The sequence below is a fragment of the Leucoraja erinacea genome, chromosome 19 (assembly GCF_028641065.1).
Source record: "Leucoraja erinacea ecotype New England chromosome 19, Leri_hhj_1, whole genome shotgun sequence".
In the NCBI taxonomy this organism is placed as follows: domain Eukaryota; kingdom Metazoa; phylum Chordata; class Chondrichthyes; order Rajiformes; family Rajidae; genus Leucoraja; species Leucoraja erinaceus.
In genome coordinates, this window is record NC_073395.1 from 22,393,658 (window position 1) to 22,419,942 (window position 26,285).

The 26,285-nt window shown below is 44.8% G+C and overlaps 2 protein-coding genes across 3 annotated transcripts in view; both read right to left on the bottom strand.

Annotated features, from left to right (window-relative positions):
- Positions 1 to 10,607, bottom strand: part of nt5dc3 (5'-nucleotidase domain containing 3) — a 28,277-nt gene extending 17,670 nt beyond the window's left edge. Inside the window, exons 1-2 of the mRNA XM_055650632.1 lie at positions 10,186 to 10,607; positions 2,894 to 3,078 (exon numbers count right to left, since the gene is read on the bottom strand). Coding sequence (XP_055506607.1) covers positions 2,894 to 3,078; positions 10,186 to 10,606 — 606 coding nt within the window. The 5' untranslated portion in view covers position 10,607. The remainder of the gene's footprint in view (positions 1 to 2,893; positions 3,079 to 10,185) is intronic.
- A 9,226-nt stretch (positions 10,608 to 19,833) lies between these two features.
- ttc41 (tetratricopeptide repeat domain 41) overlaps positions 19,834 to 26,285 on the bottom strand; it is a 44,199-nt gene continuing 37,747 nt past the window's right edge. For both annotated transcript variants that reach the window (XM_055650631.1, XM_055650630.1), the window contains 5 exons: positions 25,534 to 25,681; positions 23,757 to 23,906; positions 22,469 to 22,596; positions 21,213 to 21,339; positions 19,834 to 21,133 (listed from right to left, as the gene is read on the bottom strand). In XM_055650631.1, the coding sequence (XP_055506606.1) occupies positions 20,503 to 21,133; positions 21,213 to 21,339; positions 22,469 to 22,596; positions 23,757 to 23,906; positions 25,534 to 25,681 (1,184 nt within the window). In that variant the 3' untranslated portion in view covers positions 19,834 to 20,502. The remainder of the gene's footprint in view (positions 21,134 to 21,212; positions 21,340 to 22,468; positions 22,597 to 23,756; positions 23,907 to 25,533; positions 25,682 to 26,285) is intronic.

The window sequence follows — 26,285 nt, forward strand, 5'->3', positions numbered from 1 at the left end:
CGAGTCCGTGCAGAATCGCGATCCCTGTACAATAGCACTATCCTACACACTGGGGACTTTTTACCAAAGCCAATTAACCTACAAACCTGCACGTCTTTGGAGTGTGGGAGGAAGCCAGAGCACCCGGAGAAAACCCATGCGGTGACAAGGACAGCACCTGTTGTCTCCAACTCTTCCGCTGTGCCACCGTGCCGCCAGCTATTCCTAGTATCTGCTCAGAATGGTATCTGCATGCTCCATAGGCAAACTCAAAAGCATTCATCACCATGTCGACACAAAAAGCTGAAGTGACTCAGCGGGACAGGCAGCATCCCTGGAGAGAAGGAATGGGTGACGTTTTGGGTTGAGACCCTTCTTCAAACTGAAAGTCACGGGAAAGGGAAACGAGAGATATAGACGATAATGTAGAGAGATATAGAACAAATGAATGAAAGATATGCAAGAAAGCAACAATGATGAAGGAAACAGGCCATTGTTGGTGAGAATGCAAGCTGGTGTGAGTTGGGTGGGGTTGGGGGATGGAGCGAGGGGGAATGCAGGGGTTACTAGAAGTCAGAAAAATCAATGTTCACACCCCTGGGTTGTAAGCTGCCCAAGCAAAATATGGGATGCTGTTCCTCCAATTTGCGTTTGGCCTCACTCTGACAATGGAGGAGACCTAGGACAGAAAGGTTAGTGTGGGAATTGGAAGGGGAATTAAAGTGTTTAGCAACTGAGAGATCAGGCAGGTCCAGGCAGACTGAGCGAAGGTGTTCAGAAACGGTTGCCCAATGCACGAGAAACCAGTCTACGTTTGGTATCGCCGATGTATAAGAATTCTGGTTCTCATTTGTTTTTCCATCAAGTTTGTGAAACTCACTCAAGGAACAATGATTTTATTGTGGACAGAATAGTCTTGGGATGTTGGTCAATCAAGGCTCTGAAATAAGTAGCTAGCTTTTGTTTCCCTGAGGCCACAAATCATGTTAATATTCGATTGAAATGTACACCTAAGACGGACAATCTATGAATCGAAGCCTACATGACAAAATCAGGCAATATCATTATTATCAAATGGACACTGTAAAATAGCTGGACGCTGTTTCAAAATTCATCCACCCAAAGGTTTAATGCAAGAGAAAAAGAAAGTGTAAAATTCTTTTGTGACATGTAATTGAGTGACAACTGTATACAGAGTGGACGTGTGGGAACGAGGGTTGTGGGGGGTTTGGACGTGGAGGGACTGTTCACTTCCGATGGTCAGACAGGCACCCTCCTGAAGCTGGTGTCCAGGGCAACTAAACACCGCGATGAAATATTAAGCACCGGACATGACTTTGGCAACAAACCATGGGAAAGGGAGAGAGAAAAGTTACTGGAGTCAGGGGAGACTGCAGGTATTTTTAGTTTAGTTTAAAGATACACCACGGAAACAGGCCCCTGGGCCCACTGAGTCCACGCCGACCAGCGATCACCCCACACACTAACACTATCACACACACTAGGGACAATTTAAACCGTAGCCAATTAACCCACAGACCTGTATGTCTTTGGAATGCGGGAGGAAGCCAGATAAGCTGAGGAAAAGCCACACGGTCACAGGGAGAACGTGCAAACATCCGTACAGACAGCACCCATAGTCAGGATTGAATTCGAGCCACTGCCGCTGTAAGGCAGCAACAATATCCTGTAGGTCCTTCCTTCCCATCTACCTCATTGGAGACCCTTGGTTCTTGGTTTCTTGGTCCTCCAAAATATTCCAAATGGAATTTAAACTGGAGGTGGTGGAGGGAGGACTTAAGCCAGAAAGGGTTATTGGGAAGAAAGAGCTACTTTAAATTTAGTTGCATCTGGTTGGGTAACTATAGTAGGGTGGAGATTATTCCATGCTTTAATTGTGTGGGGGAAGAATGAATTGCTGTATACATCTGTCTTTGTAGCTGGGATCACAAATTGGATCGAATGCCCTTGTCTGCTCCTAATTGGTTTGGGTTTAGTGTAGGTCTTGTAATCTATGTCGAGCTGACCATTTAACATTTTGTAAAAACAGGTCAAACGGTGAGCTTCACGTCTGTCTTGGAGAGGGTTCCACCCCAGAGAATTCAGAAGTTTGGAGACACTCGCCACTGTGCCGCCCCAAAAATTAGCAGACACTGGAATCTAGAGCACAAAAAAACGTGGAATTGTACCCATGTTTTTCCTCCAAATAGTTGAAGTTTAACATTTTAAAAGGGATCCCAATAGTTAAGGCAAACAAAACGGATTTGGGTTGCGACTTGATGGTTAAACTGAGACTACAACAATATAAACTTGTACTTTGGCACCACCGTCAGCATCCATAGAATCTCTTGATGCCTTATGCAACCAATATAGCAGTTCTGAAGTCAAGTCACTGTTGACTCATGCAAGAGACAGCACTTCTGATGGGACAGTCAATAGCACACTGGGCACTTCAGCCTTGGCACCGAGGTACAGTGAAAAGCTTTGTTCTGCATGCTCTCCAAACAGATCAGATATACCATAAGTAAATATAATCAATACAAACTCAAGTACAATGAATAGGGCAATGGGGAAGATACAGTGCAGAATATAGTTCTCAGCATTGTAGCACATCAGTTCCATAGACAAAGTTCAATGTCAGCAATGGTGAATCAGACAGTACCTTAGCTTATGGAAGGAGTGTTCAAAAGCCTGATAACAGAGGGGAAGAAGCTGTTCCTGAGTTTGGAGGTGAACGCATTCAACGTCTGAATCTTCTGCCAGTTGAGAGCAGGGAGAAGGAGGAATGGCCAGGGTGGGACACATCTCGCATCTGCAATCTCTGGTGTCATAATTCAATGAAATGATAATAGGATAATCGTTATGGCCACTCAAAGTGTAAGTGAACGGATGTGCTCAAGGCATTGGTACTCACATTATGTTGTTCAATGAGGATTTCTCGAGCAGTGTTGAAGATTAAAGTGTGCAGGTTGCTGGAGTAAAAAGCTAGAGTGTAGTCATAGTCAAAGCCATAAATCTCAATGTCCGAGAGGCAAACCTCATTGTTGGCAAAGATCCCGTCTGGGTTAAGGTAATTGGATCTCGCTGGGAAACTCAGATCTGTGAAAGTGAGGATACAAGATAGTTATCAATATGGCTCTCAATAATCATTCAGAACACTGGGCGGCACAGTGGCACAGCGGTAAGAGTTGTTGTTTACAGCGGCAGAGACCCAGATTAGACCCTGACTAATGGTGCTGTCTGTACAGAGTTTGTACGTTCTCCCCATGACCACGTGGGTTTTGTCCAGCTGCTCCGATTTCCTCCCACGCTCCAAATGTTTGTAGGTTAATTGGCTTCTGTAAATTGTCCCTAGTGTGTAGGATAGTGTTAGTGTACGGGGTGATCGCTGGTCGGTGTGGACAAAAGGTGGACCGATGGGTCTGTTTCCATGCGATTCGTCTAAGGTCTAATAATAACATTAAACAGTGCAGCACAGAAATTAACCATATGGCCCACAATGTCCATGCAGAACATGATATCAAGATGAACGCATCTCCGCCTGCACGTGACCCACATCCCTCCATTCCCCGCATAGCCTTGTGCCTATCTTTAAAGCCTCTCAAACGGCAGTATTGTATCTGCCTCCGCCACCACACCTGCAGACACATTCCAGGCACCCACCACCTTCCAAATTCTCATATCAAATTAACAATCTGGTAGTTAAAGGAATGTGGAACTGGGCTTCAGCCTGTTCAAACCACGTGCGGGGTTGTGATATCCAGAAAGTGGGCAGTTTGATCAAAACTGCGTTCTGCTGGTCTGGGTTGTTGGCTGCAAACATGATAAAATCCAAAATAGGCAGTTTTGGATCGTCAGGGTCACCACTGTAGAGGTCCACGCATTGTGTAAACACTCTGTTTAATAATTAACCGATACAGCCCCGTCGCTCACATCAAGTTAATATTTAACTATTAAAACTCCAACCGTTAAATCCATTGTTCTCTAACCCCACGACGGCCCACCCTCCTGATCGCGTGATTGGTCAGCCCAGATCATGCCCAATCCACGCGAGAATTCGAGTCAACGACGGTTCGATACCAAAATGGCTCAGCCCACCACAATAGATGAATTGGCCCAAATCAATATCGCCTGTCCATTTCTAATAAAAGATGCTGCCGACTCATTGAGTTCCTCCCGCAGTGTGTACAGAATTATTCCAAGATGACAGCGGGGGAAGGTGAAGGGAACAGTCAGACAGTCAGTAATCGGCGAATTCACCTCCCAAGCCCTGGCGGTCCGTGATGGGCTCAGGAAGAGCTATGCGGTACACGGTAGCTTCAGCATGGAAGCAGATTCAGGCAAACTGAACCGTCCTACCAACAACTAGCGAGCAGTCCTGAACTAATATCTAATTCATTGGAGACCCTTGGACTATGTTTGATTGGATTTTACTGGACTTTATCTTGCCCTAAACATTATTCCCTTTATCTGTACACTGTGGAAGGCGCGATTGTAATCATGTTTAGTCTTTCCGCTGACTGGTTAGCACGCAACAAAAGCTTTTCACTGTACCTCAGTACATATGACAATAAATGTACTGTCATAACTAAATAAATAACTAATAAACATAAACTAAACTCTAACTCAGAAGGTCTCCGTAAAGATGAGCCACAGCTTCACATCTCCAGCGGTTGGGGTCCGTTCCTGATCTCCGGTACGGTCTGTGTGGAGTTTGCATGTTCTGACCTGCGATGGAGTGGGGTGCCCCTGGGTGCTCCAGTTTCTTTCCACGTTCTTACACATGATAGATTAATTGGGCACTGTAAATTATCGGTGAGTATAGTAAGAGTCATAGGGCACAGAAACAGGCCCCTGGGCCCAACACGTCCATGCCAGCCAGTACTTTTAGTACTGGGCGAGCCCCATTGTCTGCATTGTCTCCAATAACCTTTCCTCGCTACATATTTGTTTAAATTTCTTTGAAACATTGCTATTGCAGCTGCCTCTACAGCTTCCTCTGGCTGTTTGTTCCATATAAACACTGCCCTCATAGAACACAGAAGAGTTCAGCACCGGAACAGTGCAGCACAATGTCTGTGTCAAACATGGTGCCAAGGTAAACTGATCTGCTCTGCCTGTAAATGATCCAGATCCCTCTATTCTCTTCACTTCTGTGCCGATCCAAAAGCTTCTTAAACGTCTCCATCATATCTGCCTCCACCACCATCCCTGGATACGCATTCCCGGCCCCAACCACCTTCTGTGTAAAAAATACTTGTGCCCCCTCATCTCCATTAAAGCTGAGAAGGGTCTCGACCCGAAACGTCACTTATTCCTTTTCTCCAGAGATGCTGCCTGTCCCACTGAGCTACTCCAGCATTTTGTGTCTATCTTCCATTAAACCTTCCCTCAACATGACAAAATTGTTCCTCCTGTTTTTTTGTAAATCATTAAAACTCTAGTCCTCACCTTAAAACTACTTAAAGTGTAGATAGATGCATTTTTGAAAGGTGGGGGGGGGAGTTGGGGAGGGCAGGTGAGGACTAGAAGGATTGACACAGGGCAGGGCTGGCCTTGGGTAGATCAGCCATGATTGCACTGAATCACAGGGCAAGCTTGAAGGGCCGAATGGCCTATTCCTGCTCCCATTTCCTTGCCTTTGGTGTTTCGGTGGAACATGAGGGAATCCAAGGACAGCACAGTAGCGCTGCTGGTAGAGCCGTTGCCTCACAGTGCCAGAGACCCAGGTTCGATCCCAGCCTCGGGTGCTGTCTGTGTGGAGTTTGAACATTCTCCCTGTGACTGCGTAGTTTCCTCCGGTTGCTCCCTTTTCCACCCACGTTCCAAAGACATTGGGGTTTTTAGGTTAATCGATCCTCTGTAAATTGCCCCAAGTGTGTAGGGAGTGTATGTGAAAGTGGGATCATGTAGAACTAGTATGAGCGGGTTAGCGTGGATTTGGTGGGTTTAAGGCCCTGTTTCCAAGCTGTATCTCTAAACCAAACAAGTGATCAGGAATAAAGAGAAAACAGTGTTTGAACTGATGGATTAAAGGGGAGCTAGAGAAATGCAAGAGTGAGATATGAGATAGTAATTATTTTTAATCAGTCTTTTCTGGACTTCATCTTACACTGAGCGTTATTCCCTTGATCCTATATCTGTACACTGTGGGTGGCTTGATTGTAATCATGTACAGTCTTTCCGCTGATTGGATAGCACGCAAATACAAAGCTTTTCACTGTACCTCGGTACATGTGAAAATATTAAACTAAACTAAGCATTGGGGAGTCCATTGATTAAATCTGGATACACAGATAGCTTCAGACAGAAGCCATAAAAAGATATGAATATTGTAATTGCAAACCTGCTCACTAACATGCTGCAGAGAAAATGAGATGTTGCAGTTATTAAATGCAACTCTACTACAATAACTATTGCCCAGCCAACAATTGTTATTGAACTGAATGCAAAAAAAAGAATTTCACTGTTCCTCTCTACATGGGACAATAAACTACCATTGAATCATCAACCAATTTCCACATCCTCTGACCAAATGCACGCAAGAAAAATAAGGGAGAAGGAAACTTGTGTGCATATAAACACAACTGTGCCAGCTGGATGGCTTAAATCTGTTCATTCAATTATTTGTATTGAATATAGAATCACAGAACCATGACAAGTCAATGCTGACCAAGATGCCTAATCTAAGCCAGTCACACCTGCCCATGTTTAGCCCTTATCTCTCTAAACTGTTTCTCTCCATGGAATAATCCAAATGCTTTTTAAATGCTGTTATAGTACCTACCTCAACGACCTCCTCTGGCAGCTCATTCCACATACCCACCACCCTCGGTTTGAAATGGTTGCCCCTCAGGTTTGTATTAAATCTTGCCCCTCTCACCTTAAACATATGCCCATTTGTTTTTGATTCGCCTGCCCTGGGTAAAAAATTCTGTGCATTTACCCAAACTATTCCCTTCATGATTTTATACACCTCTATAAGATTACCTTTCAGACTCCTGCACTCTGAGCCCGAGACTGCCCAATCTCTCCCTGAAGATCAGCCCTTTAAGTCCTGGCAACATCCTTGTAAATGTTCTCTGCAGCCTTTCCAGCTTAACAACATGTATAAACTAAATGCTTTTCCAATTCAGTTATTCTTATCTGTTGCCAGGACACGAGGGCCTGAACTTTTGGGAGAGGTTGTACAGGCTAGGACTCCATTCCTTGCACAGGAAGCTAAGGAGTGAGCCTATAGAGGTGTACAAGACCATGAGAGACGGGGAATAAAGAATAGGAGAATAAAGAACCAGGCGATATTTCTTTAAGGTGAGTGGGACAGGATTTAATAGGTTCCTGAGGGGTAACCTTTCACACAGTGGGTGGCGAGTATATGAATCAAACTGCCAAAGGATGCAGTTGAACTATTTAAATGCCATTTGCACAGGTACATGGATAAGAAAGGTTTAGAGGGATATCAGGCAAACCGTGGGCATGTGGGACTAGTGTAGATGGGGCATCTTGGTCGGCATGGGTAAGTTGAGCAGAAGGGCCTGTTTCCGTGCAGTATGACTCTACTATGACTTGACAAAGTGTGACCCCTAAAATATCAGCATTCCAATTACAATTCTAAAGGCCTTACCAGTTGCATTTTATCCCATGCTTTTTTGTACCTGACATTAATCCTTCAATTTTTAGATTAGTAATATAGCTCCATTCCTTTCTCAGCAGCAGTGGAGAAGACTACAAGCAAAGAGATATGTTGCCCAAATGGAACCTGATCGGTAATCATCAACTCCAAGGATCAAGTACCTTGCATATCATGTTGACATCCCCTCTATAAATGGAAAGTCATCTGTCACATGAATCAGTATGGAACCAACTATATTAGAGTTTTAAAGATAAGATCATCTTCCACAAACAGTTAAACCCAGTCACCCTTATAACTACGATAGCACTCTGGCAAAGATCAAAATAGGTTATAATAGTTTACACTCAGGAAATCGCCAGATTTGTCTATTTTTGTTTATGTACTCTTGTACAGCATGGAAACAGGCCCCTCGGCCCATTGAGTCCATACCGACCACTGATCACCCGTTCACACTAGTTCTAAGTTATCCCACATTCTCATCCACTCCCGACACACCAGGGGTAATTTTCAGAGATCGGCACAATTTTGGAGTGTGGAAGGAAATCAGAGCACCCAGAGAAACCCACGAGGTCACCGGAAGAAAGCGCAAACTCTACACAGACAGCACCAAAGGTCGGATCTAACCCATGCACAATATCCAAAAGTCCAGAAAATCCCCGTGTCAGTCGGCGTACAAGGGTGGCGCAAAAAAAATACAGATGCTGGGATCTTGAGCAAAAACACCAAGTGCTGGTGGAACTCAGTGGATCAGGCAGCATCTGTGTAGGGAATGCACCCGGATCCCTCCCTTTGCCTTTACATTTCACTCCTCATTCTCTCCTCATCCAACACCCTTTTAGCCTCCTTTTCATCTCTAGCCTTTGCCACTACTCCACACATCTGCCAATCAACCCCTTACCCCCCTCACCTGTATCCACCCATCACTCGCCAGGTGGTGTCCCACTCCCTCCTCTCTTTTCCAACTTTATCCCCTCTCACATTCTTGCCCCTTCGTCAACCGTCATCCTTCCCCCCCCCCACCCCCCTATTTATTGACCATAACTCGGCCTTCAACATCTTAATCCCAACCAAACTCATCGACAAACTCCTGAACCTACGGGTCAGCAGTCAGCACCCCTCTTTGCCACCAGATCCCCAATGTCCTAACCCATAGACCAAGCAATATCCTCCATGATAATTCTCAACACCTGTGCCCCGTAAGGATGCGTTCTTTGTCCCTTACCTATACTATTTATACACTTATGACTGCGAGCCAAAATTGCACTTCATGTGCAAGTTTGCAGATGCCACCATTGTGGTGGGCCTGATCTTGAACAATGTTAAGACGGAGTACAGAAAGGGGATAGAGAGACACAAAATGTTGGAGTAACTCAGCTGGTCAGGCAGCATCTCTGGAGAGAAGGAATGAGTGAGGTTTTGGGTCGAGACCATTCTTCAGACTTCTCGACCCGAAACATCACCCATTCCTTCTCTCCAGAGATGCTGCCTGACCGGCTGAGTTGCTCCAACTTTTTGTGTCTATCCTTGGTTTAAATCAGCATGTGCATTTCCTTCCCACACAAGGGGATAGAGAACTTGGTAACAAGCAACAATCTGTCCCTCAAAGTCAACGAGATGAGGGAGTAGGCCATCGACTTCAGGAATTGGGAAGATATACACACACACCAGTCTGCCTCAATGAAACTGAAGTGGAGATGTTTGAGAGCTTCAAGTTCCTGGGCATAAATATCACTAGCAATTTAGTCCATGTTCCACCATATCAAAGATAGGGACAAAAAAACGCACCGAGGCCTCTACTTCCTCAGACGGAAATTCTGCATATCTCCAGTCACTCTTAATTTCTATACACTTCGAAGAAAATATCCTATCGTGGTGCATCACAACTTGCTTTGGCAGAATGTTTAGCACAAGACAGCATCGAGGGGATCTATCACAGCCGCTGCCTCAAAAAGGCTGATAGCATCATCAAGGACCCACACCATCCTGGCCACTCACTCATCTCCCTGCTGCCTTCAGGTAGAAGGTACAGGGGCCTGAAATCTGCAACATCCAGGTTCAGAAATAGATTCTTCCCCACAGCCATCAGGCTATTTAACTCAACTCAAACAAAACTCTGATCATTAATAGCCCATTGCACTTTATCTGTTTATTTATGTGTGTGTATATATATATATATTCATTGGTATATGGTCACATTGATCAGTTCTGTTCTGTATTTATTTATGCCAACTATATTCTGTTGTGCTGAAGCAAAGCAAGAATGTCATTGTCCTATCTGGGACACATGAAAATAAACTCTCTTGTATCTTGAAGAAATTGCAGAGTTGTGGATGTGGTCCAATCTATCACATAAATCATCCCCTCCCCCTCGATGGGCTCCATTTATACTGCACACTACCCCGGGACAGCAACCAACATAATCAAAGACCATTTACACCCGGTTTTCCCTCTTCTCCAACTGGGCAGATGATACAGAAGCTTGAAAGCCACGTTCCGACAGATTCAGGAGCTTTAGAGGATGTGAATCACACAAGCAGCGTGCAGTTAGGGGTGTGGGTGTCGAGAGCTCTTACCTTTCTTGGTCTCGTTGTACAGAGACCAGAGGTAGCTGCGAGTGCCGGCGGCGCTGTCGGTGTAGGGAGCCCGTTGTAGCGCCGGTACTGCGGCGGTCCGGCGCCGGGACAAGGGCTGGAGACACGGGGAACCGCATACAGAGCGGGTGACGGGCAGCCAAGCCCGGCCACACCTGCCCAGCGGTGGAGGAGAAGGAGTGTCAGTCCAGGGGAGGAAGCCTCTTCTCACCACCCTGCTCGCCAGCGTCCGAGTGGTCATCTTCTGGGAGGTGTGTGTGTGTTGATGTTGATGTTGATATCCCGGCGCGGCCCGTGTCCTGAAGCCGTCCTCGCTTGGAGCCGAGCAACACTCACGTTCAGCAACACTCACACTCGCCGCTACAACCCGCCTGTCGTCACTTCCCTGCCACAAAACCCACATCCAGTCCCATCCCAAGCAGTGGGAGGGTCCCACGCCCACGTCGCTAAGTCTCCTGCACTGTATCAATGCCCAAACCAAAGATCATGGCCCAAACTACCACCTAATGTCATGAGAGGAAAATAATAGGCAAACGCACAGTGTAGGAGGGAACTGCAGATGCCGGTTTAACTCCGAAGATAGACACAGAATGCTGGAGTAACTCAGCGGGTCATGCAGCATCTCTGGAGAGAAGGAATAGTCGAGAGTGTTGTATGGTCATATGTCCCAGACAGAGCATTTTTTTAAATTCTCCCTTTCAGCAGCACAACAGAATGTGTCAATATAGTATTCTGTAAGCAATATAATGAACGAGAGAAAAAAGGTCAGGACCCATATATACACACATAAACAAACAATAATAGTGCAAAAAGACAAAACCAATGCCCCCAACTCTATGTAGTTCACAGCCTATTTGGAGGTTGTGTTTAATAACCTGATGGCTGTGGAGAAGCTGTTCATGAATAGGTGACATTTGCCCAGAGGGGGAATTGAGAACCAGGGGACATAGGGCAAGTCATCCAGGGTCGGGTACCTTTAGACAGGTACCTGTTTAAATGTTTCTTAAACGCTGCAATCATACCTGCCTTAACTACCTCTTCCGACACTGTACACCCACCACCCTTTGTGTAAAAATGTTACCCCTCAGGTTCCTATTAAATCCCCCCACCTCACCTTAAACCTATGTCCACTGGTTCTCGATTCCCCTGCTTTGGGCTTGAGACTTTGTGCTTGATGCGGCCAAGGCTCTATGGGGGAGGACCACAGTCCAGTGTCCTACTGCTGCTGGAAATTGGGGTGCAGGGTGTGGTGGAGATACCCCTCAAACAAGGGAAGGGATATCACCCCAGGGGGCCACATGAGTGGCAAGGATGCTGGGTATAATGATATTTCCGTGAGCACAACTAAATACAACGCTAATGAATGTATGTATAGCTGTCAGTCGGCTGAATTTATGCACCCTTCTTGTTTTCAACATTTTTTATTCTGAATAAAGTTTATTTTGATTTTTTTTTTAAAGGAGGTAGCTGGGGCAGGTACTTTAACAACATTTAAGAAATATTTTAACAGGTACATGGATAGGATAGGTTTAAAGGGATATGGGCTAAAACCAGGCAGGTGTGATTAGTGTAGATTGGGCATGTTGGTCGACGTAATGGGGCAGGTTGGGCCGAAGGGTCTGTTTTCACGCTGTATGACTTCATGCCCTTAACTGTGCAAATTTAAAATCGACCACAAATGCCAAGAATCACCCTGAGAAAGGTAGATATGCATAACGTGCTGGAGTAACTCAGCGGAACAGGTAGCATCCCTGGAAAAAAATGATGGGTGACGTTTTAGGTCAGGGCCCTTCTACAGACTGACTGTAATTTGAATAATTCAGGGAAATTGTTACAAAGATCTCCGCATTATTCGGGTGAAATGTTACCTGTCTATTCCTCTCCATAGATGCTGTCTGACCTGCCGAGTCATTCCAGCAATTTGTGGTTAGAATAGGAAGGGTATTAAGATTATTAGGATATTAGACTCCATTTTAATTTCCATCTTTTTTTTACCATCAATTTAAGATACTAATTTTGAAAGTTAGTTTTTCAACTTTCAATATTAGATGGGAATTGAGCAGGTAAAAATGTAAAAAAAAAAAACTGCAGATGCTCGTTAATACACAAAAGGACACAAAGTGCTCAAGTAACTCAGCAGGTTAGGCAACATCTCTGGAGAACATGGATTGGTGATGTTTCGGGTCGACACCCTTCTTCAAACTGGTATTGTTCATTGACGTTGCAAGAACATAGAACAGTACAACATAAGAAAAGGCCCTTCGGCCCACAATGTCAGTGCTGAACATGATGCCATGTTAACGTAACCTTCTCTGCATGCATGTGACCCACACCCCTCCAGTCTCTCCATGGCATATCCATGTGTCAATCTAAAAGTCCCTTAGGGCAGCACAGTGGTTCAGCTGGTAGAGCTGCTGCCTCACAGTGCCAGGGATCAGGGTTCGATCCTGACCTCAGGTACTGTCTGCATGGAGTGTGCACGTTCTCCTTTTGAGCTCATGGGTTTCTTCTGGATGCTCTGGTTTCATCCCACATCCCAAACACATGCAGGCGTGCAGGTTAAGTGGCCTCTGTAAATTGACTATAATGTGTAAGGGAGTGGATGAGATAGTGGAATAACATATCTTGGTGTGATGTGGACTTGATGGGCCAAAGGGCATGTTTACATGCCAAATCTCTAAAATAATTGTTGTATGAGGGAGATGTATTGGCCAGTGGGCTTTAGTAACCATATTTAAAACATTAAAATGTTAACTACTCATGGGTAATGAATAATATTTCTATTGGCAGGGGGCCACACCCTGTTCTTTTACATGGGGCCACACCCTGTAATCACACACTTAGTAAGTTGAAAAGAATCCACAATATCCTGCTTGAATCCATCCAGTTCAAGTATCTTTGTTGTGCTCTTTTATCAGACTAGTGTAATTTCTCAACTGGTTCCCCCAATTCCACTGCCCCCTGTAGTTTGATATCATCTCAGTATTTGACTACCTTGTACTCATTATATGATCCAGCATCTTGTATATAAACTAGAAACACATGTAGCTCTATCACTGAATTGCACCTCAATCAATATTTACACCTATCCTAACCATTTTACGTTTCCCATCCTTAAGCCAACTAACCACTTTCTTATTCTTCAGAATTATCTTGAATTCCTCCACACTCCAATAATTGGCTCGAAGGGCCAGACGGCCTACTTCTGCACCTATTGTCTATTAATCAATGCCTTTTACATCAGGTGGCACAGTGGTAGAGTTGCTGCCTTACAGCGCCAACGACCCAGGATCAATCCTGACAATGGGTTCTATCTGTACAGAGTTTGCACATTCTCCTTGTGACTGCCTGGGTTTTCTCCAGGTGCTCTGGTTTCCACCCACACTCCAAAGAGTAGTCAGGATCGAGCCCGGGTCTCTGGCACTGTAGGACAGCAACTCTACCACTGTGCCGCCCAACATTGAACTGTACATTCCCAGCAGAATCAATTATTAAAAATCCAAGTTGTAACAATATATAAATTCCATGTAACCTTGGCTTCTTCATTTAGATTATTTCAGATAAAGTAATGCCAAATTATTGAGAGGTACTCTGACTAAAAATGAGCTAATGATATTAATTTTACGTGATTTTTAGGTCTGACAAGTTTAATTTCATTATGATTTTTCCAATTTGTCCACACACTCTAAACATTCAGATGAATATCAAAGGTGAGAGAAACTCCTGTGCTATCTGAGTACCTCCAACATATAATAGAGTTGAAATGGGTTGTAATCGCTGGAACATTTTGTACAAATAGTATTATCGTCTTATGTTTTTGAAATAAATTTTGTGCAAATATTTCTGTGATTTTTCTGAATTACATATCAGTGATCTACATTAAACAGTGGATAAGTCAATAATGAATGCCTCAGCGCTGTTGGCACTGTTCCCAGCTAAGGACACGAACAGTCTACAGAGAAGTTTTGGTCAATGAGGCAGTCTTGGTTGAGGTGGGGAGAATAGGTGGGAGGATTCCACAGGGCGACATTGCTGCGTTGGGCGGGTGTATGGAGAGAATCTTCCCTGACATTTACAGTTCATAGGTTGTTCGTAAGGGTGAGGTGAGGTGTGGCAGAGAACAGCTCTGCCAAGTGGAATGCACCTCCTGTACAATAGGGGGGTTGCACGTAAGGTCATCGGTCAAAGGGCGTGACGCACGGAGCAGCTCAATCCATCTAGAGGACATGGCAGCTTCCGGCACACACTGTTAACACACAAAACAGTACTTTCTTACCTGTTAAAAACCGCCAAAATGGCCAATTTTTGCGCTGTAAATAATTGTGGAGGGTGACTGAGCGCTCTGAACCAAATGCTCTATTATTTTTTGCTCTGATACCGAGCACCAAGGTGTAAGCGGCCGAAGGAGCGCATCCCTCGGTACAGCCCCCACTCTCCCCCCGGGGTCAGCATTGTCCGGCCACCACCCTCCACCCACCCTCCCCCTGTGCAGCTGCACTGTCATGGGCTGTGGGTCGGCAGCGCCCACACACGAGGTTAGGTTGAGCGGGGCCGCAGCTCCGGGCAGCGGACATACTTCCGCGTCAGCTGCAGCAGAGTTGGGGACAGTCAGGTCTCTCCACCCACCCAGTCACTCCGGATCCCCTCCGACCAGCCCTTTGTCCAGTGTCCGTCGGTGTCGCCGACTCTCTCCTCCTTCTCGTCCCTGGTCTTCGTGGGCGAGCGGGAGATGAGCCTTGGACCCACTCCAGGCGGGTCGCGCGGCCCCGTGTTCGTTAACGTCGGTGGCTCCACTCGACAGGTTACAGCCTGACAGCCACATGGCCTCAGTCCGCGGCGGGTGAGCCGGGCCTACCGGGCGGGTCCCCCCGTCCTCGGTGAGCGAACCCTGAGTCTACAATGGGCGAGCCCGTCTTCGGCAAGCGAGGCTCCAATCCACGGTGGGCGGGAGGGGAGCCGGGCCTGCTGGTGGGTTTGGCCGCGGCTTGCTGGGAATCTTGATCAGTGAGGCTGAGAACTTCATGGATAGGAAGGCTCCTATTGCAGGTTCAGTTGGAACAGGGCCAGAGTGAAGCAGACTAAGAGGAGTAGGCAGGTAGTGTGAAGTCCTCACACTCAATGTTACTTACTAACATATTTTCCCTTTAGAATGGTGTTGAGTGTCATGTTTTTTTCCCCAAAATTGACTACAGTGTTATCTTATGCATTTGATATAATTTTATGTAAATATTTCTGAAGTATATCTTATTTCCTCATATTGCATCATTCACAGCATGGCACTGTGGTGAGTGGTGCAATACGGCAGGCAGGGAAGAAGTGAATGAGTTAAAGTCATTGGGGAAACATGGACAGGCAAGTTTTTCTTTTAGACTTTTGAGATACAGCGTGGAAACAGGCCCTTCGGCCCACTGAGTCCATGCCAACCAGCGATACCCATACACTAGCCCAATCCTACATACTAGGGACAATTTACATTTTTTTTACCAAATTCAATTAACCATCAAATCTGTACGTCTTTGGAGTGAGGGAGAAAACCAGAGCACCCAGAGAAAATCCACGCAGTCACAGGGAGAACATACAAACTCCATACCGACAGCACCCGTAGTCACGATTGAACCCGGGTCTCTAGCGCTGTAAGGCAGCAGCTTTACCGCTGTGCCACCATGCTCAACTAGCACAGTTTTCTGTGGCTACAGACGTGACTCCAGAATGATATGTTCCCTCAAGGGAGTGTGAGTCAAGGATTGTTACTGAGCAGCTACAGAGCATCCTAAAAGCCCACTGTCACGTCAAAACTAAATCACAGAATCTTTACATACAATTCTTATCATAATCAATGATCCCTAAAGGCTCCAGATTATCAATTAACACTTTCTTGTTACACAATGCGTGGTCCAAAATAGCCTGATCCCTCAATGGTTCCTGAACATAATGATAAAGCATAGAATAGTACAGCACAGTTTGTGCCGAACATGATGCCAAACTAAACTAATCCTTTCTCCATATCCCTCCATTCTCTCCATATTCATATGCCTATCCAAAAGCTTCTTAAATACACCAACCCTGTAGTACATTCCATGTAGAATACTATCTCTTATAAATTATAAATATTTATAGTTGGGTCCCAGCATCACATGGGAGGGCTGGTCCCCTAACTCAATGTTCCACCTCTCCACCAATTCCAATATTGGTGGCCAGTGGGGGGTGGGGGCGTTTTCTGAAGCATCAGTATGGGTGTTGTAGGCTGAAGGGACTGGTTTCCAGAATGGACATTGTGGGCCAAATGGATCCTTGCGCTTGCGGCTCAGTCACTCAAGCCTGTTGTGCTGGCAGCTCAGTCACTCACGGCTGGTGGGCTGGCAGTTGACTCACGGCTATTCCTTGAAATTCCACTTCAAGCAGGATGCATGGCCACCAAATTAAAGTGCAGTTTCTTACCACTTCAAGCAGGGTGCAAGGCCACTAAAGACAGCGAGTCATGACCTCTCCATCTTGCAGAGACTGAGCCACGCCCACACTTCTGGGTTTTATAGTCCCTCCCCCCTCTCACCAGTAGGGTTGTGACCTTCGTGGCATGATTGACAGGAGAGAGAATCTCAACATTTTTTAAACACTAATAACTCTTTTATTTTTCATAGATGGGAAAAATCCTCGGCACCCGATGAGCGGAAGGGGACTCTGAGTAAGATGGCCAAAAATTACAGGCGTACGGGTAGCGTTTCTTTCTAAAATTAATATTCAATTCAATTCAACTTTATTGTCATTGCACAAACACGAGTACAGGTACAACGAAATGCAGTTTAGCGTCTGGTCATAGTGCAAGATAGTAGAAATAAAAATACTGGTTAACAATGTGTGGACTGTGGATGAATTAAACTTGTACATAGGCAAATAAATGTATACAAATGGGAGAGTCTACATAGGCAAATAAATGTATACAAATGGGAGAGTCTAAAGATAGCTAGCGACAGGACTGTGAGTTCAGCAGTGTAATGGTGTTATTGAAAAAGCTGTTCCTCAGCCTGCTTGTGCGAGACCTGAGGCTCCTGTACCGCCTCCCTGATGGGAGAAGGGCAAATAGTCCATGGTTAGGGTGAGAGGGGACCTTGATGATTTTCCCGGCCCGTCTCAGACACCATTTGTGGTGCAGGGCATCCATGGCAGGGAGCGGGGCACTGATGATGAATATAAAGTGCAAACAGGAAGTGGTCAAGATTAGACTTTTAATTATATAGAAGGTAAGGCAACTTTAATTAGGCAAGGCAACTTTAACTTGGCAAGGCAACTTTAATTAGGCAAGGCAACTTTAATTAGGCAAGGCAACTTTAATTCAGGCAAGGCAACTTTAATTAGGCAACACAGCTTTAGCATTTCCAAACCAAAGGCAACATAGCTCTAGCATTTCCAAATCAAAGGCAACACAGCTTTCGCATTTCCAAACTATATTTTCAAACCATATTAAGGGCACTGACAGGTCAGTAAAACCACTCACAGTTTAGTAGACATGTGTTCAGTGTTATTCACAGCTCAGACTGAGAGACGTGATCCTCTCGCTTCCCCCATCATGCAGAGACTGACTGAGGCACTCAACACTTCCGGGTTTTATAGTCCCTCCGGAAGGGGCGTGGCCTTCAGGAGAGAGAATCTCAACATTTTTTAAACACTAATAACTCTTTTACTTTTAAATGATGGGAAAAATTCTCTTGTCCTGCGCAGCGGAGGGGGACTCTGAGTAAGATGGCCAAAAATCGCAGCCGTAAATGGCAGCGTTTTTTCTAAAATCAATATACAGAACAGGAAGTGGTCAAGATCAGACTTTTAGTAACATAGATATCCTATTACATATATTATACTATACTATTAGGGTATATGTTGATGTATATTACTGTGGTATATGCAACTAGCAGTAGAATATTTAACACATATGTAGTAGTATACTATATATAGTTGTATATACTACTATGTCATCTCTTACACACTCCAGGAATTAGGCCTACTCCTGCTTTACTCCCACAGGACCCTGAAGACAAAATTAATAATGGCATCTAAAACGAGCTCATTCCATTAGGATGAATCACAATGGATACTGCAATGCAACACGGCAGCTCTCCTGAGGTCTTTAACATTTCCACCCTGGGGAAAAAAGGTTCCAGATGCTGGAAAAATCAAAGGTAGCCAAAAATGCTGGAGAATCTGCCACTCGTAATTTTGTAAATTTCTATCATGTCTCCCCGCAACATTCGGCATTCAAGAGAAAACAATTCAAATGTGTCCAACTTCTCCTTATAGTAAATATCCACTAATGCAGGCAGCATACTGATAAACCTCTTCTGCACCCTCTCCAAAGCCTTGACGTCTTTCCTGTAATGGGACGGCCAGAATAACACATGGCACAACAAATGCCGTCTAACCAAAGTCACTCCGGAAGTGGCGGCGCTGTTAACAGCTGCAGCTCGCCTGCAGTCCGTCTGTCTTTACTTTTTTCTGTTGTTTTTTTTGTCTTGTTTTGGTTAAGTTTTAGTTTGTTGGGTTGTGTTAGAAGGGGTGAAACATGTTTTCTGTCTCTTCCTTCAGGGGAATGCAACTTTTTCGTGTCGTATCCCCCTTCTCTGCCTCCGTCTGCGCTGAGGCCTAATGGCGGAGCTGGTGGCCTCCAACCTGCGACCGACCCCGAGGCTCCGGAGGCAGAGCCAGCCAGGACTTACCAACGAGAGGCTGGCCATCTTCGTGGGCTAAGGCAGCGGTGGCCCGAGTTGCTGGTGCAGCGTTCTGGCTTTCGGCAGCGGCCTGGAGCTGACGCAGCGGGGCTCGGAGCTGAGACTGCGGGACCCGGAGCTGGGGCAGCGGCCTAGAGCTGGGGCGACTACCCGGAGCTGGGGCGGCGGCCCGGAGCGGAGACTGCGGGACCTGGAGCGGCGACTGCGGGACCCGGAGCAGGGGCGGCGGCCTGGAGCTGGGGCAGCGGCCCAGAGCAGAGACTGCGGGACCTGGAGTGGAGACTGCAGGACCCGGAGCTGGGGCGGTGGCCTGGAGCAGAGACTGCAGGACCTGGGGCTGGGCGGCGGCCTGGAGCGGGGGCGGCGGCCCGGAGCTGATGCTGTGGCGGGCCGTCTCGGAGCGGAGACAGCGTTCCGGCTTTCGGCGGCGGCGACATCACCACGGAGGTCCGCTGGACTGGAGGGCAGCATCTTCGGCCTGGATCGATCGCCTCAGCGCAGAGGGAGAACAAGGAGGGAAGAGACGGAGACTAAGACTTTTCCTCCATCACAGTGAGGATGTGATTGGTGAACTCATTGTGGTGGATGTTTAATTTGTGTTTATTGTAAGTTTTGTTATTATTGATTCTGTGTATGACTGCAGGCAACATAATTTCGTTCAGACCGAAAGGTCTGAATGACAATAAAGGATCTATCTATCTATCTATCTATCTATCTATCTATCTATCTATCTATCTATCTATCTACCTATCTATCTACCTATCTATCCATCTATGTTGCAACATATTTTACCCAATGCCCCTGGTGAACAAGGTGAAAAGGTACAGTGCATGCAAGAGTAGCTGTCAGTTGTACTCTATAGACTTTAAACTTTAGAGATACAGCATGGAAAAGGGCCCTTCAGCTCACCAAGTCTGTGCTGACCTGTGGTCCCCAAACACTAGCACTATCCTACACACTAGGGACACATTTATGATTTTACCAGACATTAAACTACAAATCTGTACACCTTTCGAACATAGGAGGAAACTGGAGCACCGGGGCAAACCCACATGATCACAGGGAAAACGTACAAACTACGTGCAGACCGCACCTGCGGTCAGGGTCAAACCCTGGTCCCTGGTGCTGTAAGGCAGCAACTCTATTGTTGCACCACTGTGCCGCCCTGCACACAGTAATAACGGTGGTGGCAACCAAAGCCAAACTTCTCTCACTTTGTGCTTTAGGATTCTCAATTTGTGGTGTCCCCTGTAGTGAGTTTTGATAATAAAGAAAGATGAGATTGTATTTATGGCTTAGCTCTTTATTCATGAACATTCAACATCCTCAACTCTTAGCGAATAAAACATTTAGGGACATGCTTTGTGAACCAAGAAGGACTTGAGAATGATGTTAGCTGTCTCACTTTCCAATTTTTCTATCTTCCAATTTGACTATGTGGCTGTCATTAATAGTCTAATCCAAAGATCTTATAGCGCTATAAGATCTTTGGTCTAATCCGTATGTCTAAGAGCAGCTCTGGGATACCCAAACCCTACTGCTTTATGGCAATGTACATCAGCAAAGAAGCACAAAACTTCTTTCAAGCCATCTCACTATTCCTTCTTATTGTCCGTCTTTTGGGCAGCAAAGGTCTGGAACTGTTCGAAGCTGCCAGGATGAACGATGCCAAGCAAAGTCTTCTTTCTGAAGGAATGGTTCTTGAAGGTGGTGTTAAGGAACTAATGCCTTGCGCAAAAGTAGCTTGTTTGTTGGTAGCTAATGGCTTGAATACTGAAGCAGCCTGGGTATGGTTTTTGGCCAATGCAGTTGAATTCCTTTTTATAACTGGACATTTGCTTCCTTGTTGCACCATTAACGGACATGGTCTTTGAGGCAAATTGCGTTTGCAAATATGTAAATTCAAAGTAGAACTTGAACTGTCCAAATCCTCCTGTGCCAGAGTAGATTCATCGTCCTCACATTTCACACCAGCCCGTATTGCAGGACAGACATCTGTTTGTGTCTCCCCTATTGTTTTTGCAGGTTTTAAACTGGCCGCTGTCTGAAGACCATTCTTCGTTGTTTGAAGCTTTTTGGAAATGAGACGAGGACTGGTCAGCGTATTTTCCTTTGTTGATGGTAGACCTGAGGATTTTTCAGATGTTGGGATCACCGGCCTCTTGAAAAATGCAAAATCTTTGTGGATTTGTAACTCTGCCTGTTTCAGTGACCTATGGGGGGGAAAAAATGGCAGTGAGATATAGAGATTTTAATGTAGTTAATGACTAATAAAATGCAAAGATTTCATACCTTTGAACATCCATTGTTAGGTGATGTTTTGAACCTAGCAGCTTGGTTAGAAGGTCAAATGACTGACGTAAACATTCTGCTGCCTCCTTTTTGACCCTATAACTCACGTCATTTTGCAGAAGTCTACCTGTTTAAAAAAAGTGATTATATCAATGGTTCGTTATTGTCACATGTACAGACGTACAGCAAAGTTATTTTTTGCATACAATTCAGTAAAGTATTGCCAAGCACAATCCCCAATTAGTACAAAATGTATTGAAATAGTACAGAGACCGCATGCAAGAATCGCCAGATATGACTGTTTGTACACTCGTACATCGGTACAGATTTTATGTTATATACCCACATTGAGAACTGCCTATTATTTAAATCCACAGATGTTAGATTGTTCCTCCACCAGATTGTTCCTCTGCCAGATTGTTGGTTCTTTTAGATTTGCCCAAATTTGTTTCATTTCCTATGGGATGCATTTAGTTTTTTTAGTTAGTTTAGTTGATTGGCATGAGTACCAACTGTGGTACCAACGGTGAAAAGCTATTTGTTGTGTGATAACCGGTCAGGGGAAAGACTGTACATGATTACAATCAAGCTATCCACAGTGTACAGATACGTGATAAAGGGAATCACGTTTAGTGCAAGATAAAGTCCAGAAAGACAAATATAATCCAAGGGCCTTCAATGAGGTAGATAGTAGCTCAGGACTGCTCTCTAGTTGTTGGTTGGGATAGTTCAGTTGCCGGTAGGAAACTGGGAAGAGATTTATGGCACAGTATGATAGATAAGATGTTAATGAGTATGATTCCAGTACAATAAACCTGAAGTATTAGAAATAAATTATGGAATCGCAACCGACGTTTGAAAAAAATGAAGGATGGGTTAAATATTCAGTTGCAGTCTCTTCATTGAAACTGAAATGCTAAACAATGTTTTTCTTTGTTGGCTCTTGCCTTTTGGCACACTTTCCAACTTTTGTTTATAGTATTTGCAGCTTTTTCTATTTAAACTTAAACTACAAATTTCTTAATATTGCCATCCTAACAAATTGATACCTTAGCCTTTAAATTGATCACATTTATCTTCACTACATTTATTTTCCAGCACAGTGGCTGATGATATTTTCTGTCATTGCGTATTTTGTAAATAGTTACCCAGATGTTTCCTGTACAGTGCATTTGTTCTATGCCAACTGTCACAAAGTTCTTGTGGACACTGTTTCAAGAAACATCATCCCAAGAATAAGTATGCATATTTCATACCTAGTTTTGAAATTGTAAGGGCTTTGTTGAGATCGACTTGTTCTTGACTCTCTGGAGATGTGGCTTGCCGCCGCCCGGTTTCCTCTTGAATCTTGATCACTTGTCTGTAAATCCCTTCTGCTTCACTCCTATAAAGTCATAAATCAAAATACATTGTGTGATGATATAGATGCCTCTTTGTAAATCCAAAACACCAGCAAACACCAACTGTGAGCAATAAGATAATGAATAGTTGTGAAAGACTTTCTCAGAATGCCGACCAAGCTTCCCCTTGTTTTGACCCATATCCCTCGAAATCATTTATTTAGAGTAACTCAGCAGGTCAGACAGCATCTCTGGAGTCTCAGGGGGTTCCGACCTGAAATGTCACCTAGCGATTTTCTTCTTAAGACTTGAGTCTGAAGAAGAGTACCGACCCGAAACATCGCCTATCAATGTTCTCCTGAGTTGCTGCCTGTCCTCCAGCATTTTGTCTATCTATCTATCTATCTATCTATCTATCTATCTATCTAGTGTCTAAAAGACTATGCTACTCCTCCCTCCACACTGAAACAATTTTTGCCACTGATTTTCTTCAAATCACCACAACTATTAAAAAGGTCAGTATTACATTTCTGTAAATTTAGTTACTTTGTGTTAAACTGAGCCTCAGTTTTCTGAAATTTACTCTGGAGTTTAGATAGTGCCTTACTAGTACTAAATATTTAGATAACTGGTAGACAAAACAAATGCAGATACATTTTGCTGTAATATGTTTCCACGTTGCATATTGCATATAATGCCATTGATGAATTAGGGAGCGTTATTTCTATTATGCGAGTGTAATACATCAGTTTCAATGTAACATACAGCCTTTTGTATTTTTAGTTTGAAGTAACCACATTAAATATAGAGCTATTAAAAAGGCCTTCATCCTTGAAAATCCTCAAGAAAAAATAACTGCTATTGCGAGTCTGTAACTCTCTAGCCCCTAACCCTCTTTTCCCCTTTGACACAATTTTTAACGTAATTTTCTGTAACGCAAGGTTTCTTTGGAATGCTACTGAGGCATTATAACAGAACTAATTGTATGGAAATCTAAATTTTAATTGGAAAAATACTAGAAATACTCAACAAGTCAGGCATCATCAGTGGAGAGAGAACCAGAGCTAATATTTCACATTGATAACTTTTCATGAAAACTTAAGACAGAGGTAAAGGACCTTCTAGAATACTGCATTGAATTTTGACCGCAAGAATTTTAACACTTTCATGGGGAGAGAGGAATGGTATAAATAGCAGCAATTACCTCTTTGATGCCTCATAACTGGATAATACATCCCCCAGAAATTCCATTAGCTCACCAACAAGGGGATGTAATTTACCATACCATTTCTGCCTGATATCCAGAGCACCTCGAAAACATTGTTCAGCAACAGAAAATATTCCGACATGGATGCTAAGAAGACAGTGAAATTACTTTAATCATAAGTTTTAAAGGATGGTCAATGACTAATACTGTAACTTCTAGAAAGTATATTACAATCCAAGTAGGAAAATGAAAAATATACTATTAATATTAGCTAAAATTTGACTTTCATAATGCCTTTAATGAGTTTGGACATTCGAAGCATATTACAACCAGTGAGGAATTTTAGGAGTAGTTACCATTTTAATTCATGTCATGTGGTAACCAATTTCTATCCATCAAGCCCCCATAAACAGAAATGTGAAGATGCCCAAGTAATCTATTCTTTGTCATGGTGTTGGTAGCGGGATAGGAAACATTTAGAGGGATATTGGCCAAATGCAGGCAGGTGGAATTAGTGTAGATGGGGCATCATGGTTGTTATACGTAAGTTGGGCCTAAAGGGCCTGTTCCACTTGGCCATCATTTGCGCGGCATTTGCGCGACCTGGTAGCATGTGGGTAGCGCGGGACGGGCGCATGGAGTGGCGTGCAGGAGTGTGGAGTTGCACGCGGTATTGTTCTGCACGAAATCTTCGCGCGCCACCGACCTGTCGCGTAAATGACGGGCAAGTGGGACACCCTGGCGCGGCGCCACGTCACACCTCCAACAGCAGCAGAAGCAGGCAAGCTGTCGCCGAGCTCGGCCTGGGGCTCACAGCCGTTGCGGATCCGGATCCGCCCCCACTCCTACTCCCAGAGCGGGGCCAAAATGATTGGAGATAGACACAAAATGCAGGAGTAACTCAGCGGGACCGGCAGCATCTCTGGAGAGAAGCAATGGGTGACATTTCGGGTCAAGGCCCTTCTTCAGACTGAAGAAGAATCTCAACCCGAAACATCATCCATTCCTTCTCGCCAGAGATGCTGCCGGTTCCGCTGAGTTACTCCAGCATTTTGTGTCTATCTTTAAATGACGTCATGCGCTCTAGACGGCTGTGCGGACGCATGATGACGCGCGCGACCTTCGTGCGACTGTCTCGCGTCATCCACTACCGGCCTGTCGTGTAAATGACGGCCAAGTGGGACAGGGCCTTAAGGGCCTGTTTCCATGCTGTATGACTGAGTCTGTATTGGTCAGATTAATGGAGGGAATTCCCGCATTCTTGTCCATTGTATTGTGTTGGCTTCAGAGGCCATCTTAAACCTTGATTACTCATCTCATTTGAAAGTCGGCATCATGAAATAGGCAGTACCTACTGATGCTTGAGTTGAGTGTTGTATTGTTAATGTTTTGGGGATGGAACTTTAAGCCATAATCTATTGACTCATAGAGTGTAAAAGTTACAATCAAGACATATGCTGGAATCTTCAACAAAACACAAAGTGCTGGAGTATGTCAGCGGGATGGGCAGCTTCTTCAGACTAAAGAAGGATCCAACCCAAAATGGTGCCTATCCATGCCCTCCACAGATACTGCCTGAGTTACTCCAGCACTTTCCTTACTGAGTTTCCAGTCCTCCAGCATGTAGTTAATGCACAAGGACTTCTAAAGGGGTCGAGCATAAAAACAGTAAAGAAGATGATTAATGTTTAGTTCCCTGTGAGCACATTGATAAGGTGTAGTAACAGCCTTTGATGTGAAAAGACAAGCAGAAGTAACCAGTAAACAAACTTACTTCTGGAAACCTTCAAGAATTTTAAAGTTTGCTTCTCCGTATGGACTGTGGATTTTTTTAATCATTTTCTTTGTCTTGAGTAGGATCTCATCAACTTTGGGGGAGCCTTCATTCATCAGTAAATTAGCCAGTTTACACAACAACTGCACTGCAAGGCAAATTAGCAATTAAGTTGCTCTATTCAGATACCAACACAATTTAAGAAATTGCAGCATTTATTGTTACAGCTTAAGGGAACTGATTATTTCATTGCTTGAAGGTGATTGACAAGTGCATCTGAGGGGCGGTACAGTGGTGCAACGGTAAAGTAGCTGCCTCACAGTGCCAGATCCTGGGTTCGATCCCGACTACAGAGATCATGGGCTGTGGAACAACCAGGATCAATCTAGTTTTATAGGATGCAAACCGAGTGGTTTGGTTTAATTATGCCCAGTAAAAGTTCCATCAGCTTTCCATTAATGTCCTGGTAATGAGGGACAGGTTGAATTACAAAAAAAACCAGTGCTGGAGTAACTCAACATTTCTGGAGAAGGTGGAATAGGTAACGTTTCTGGTTTGGACCAGGGCCGGCCTTAGGCCGATTGGACAGATTGCTCCCAATTGGGTCCCGCGAGTAAGGGGGCCTCGCGCCAGTTATCTACTCTCGGCTCGGGTATATCTACCCCGGATAGAGGGGGGAGAGAGGGGCGGAGAGAGAGTAGAGGGGCGGAGCGGGAAGAAAGGTGTAGACGGGGAGGGGGGTATGAGGGGGA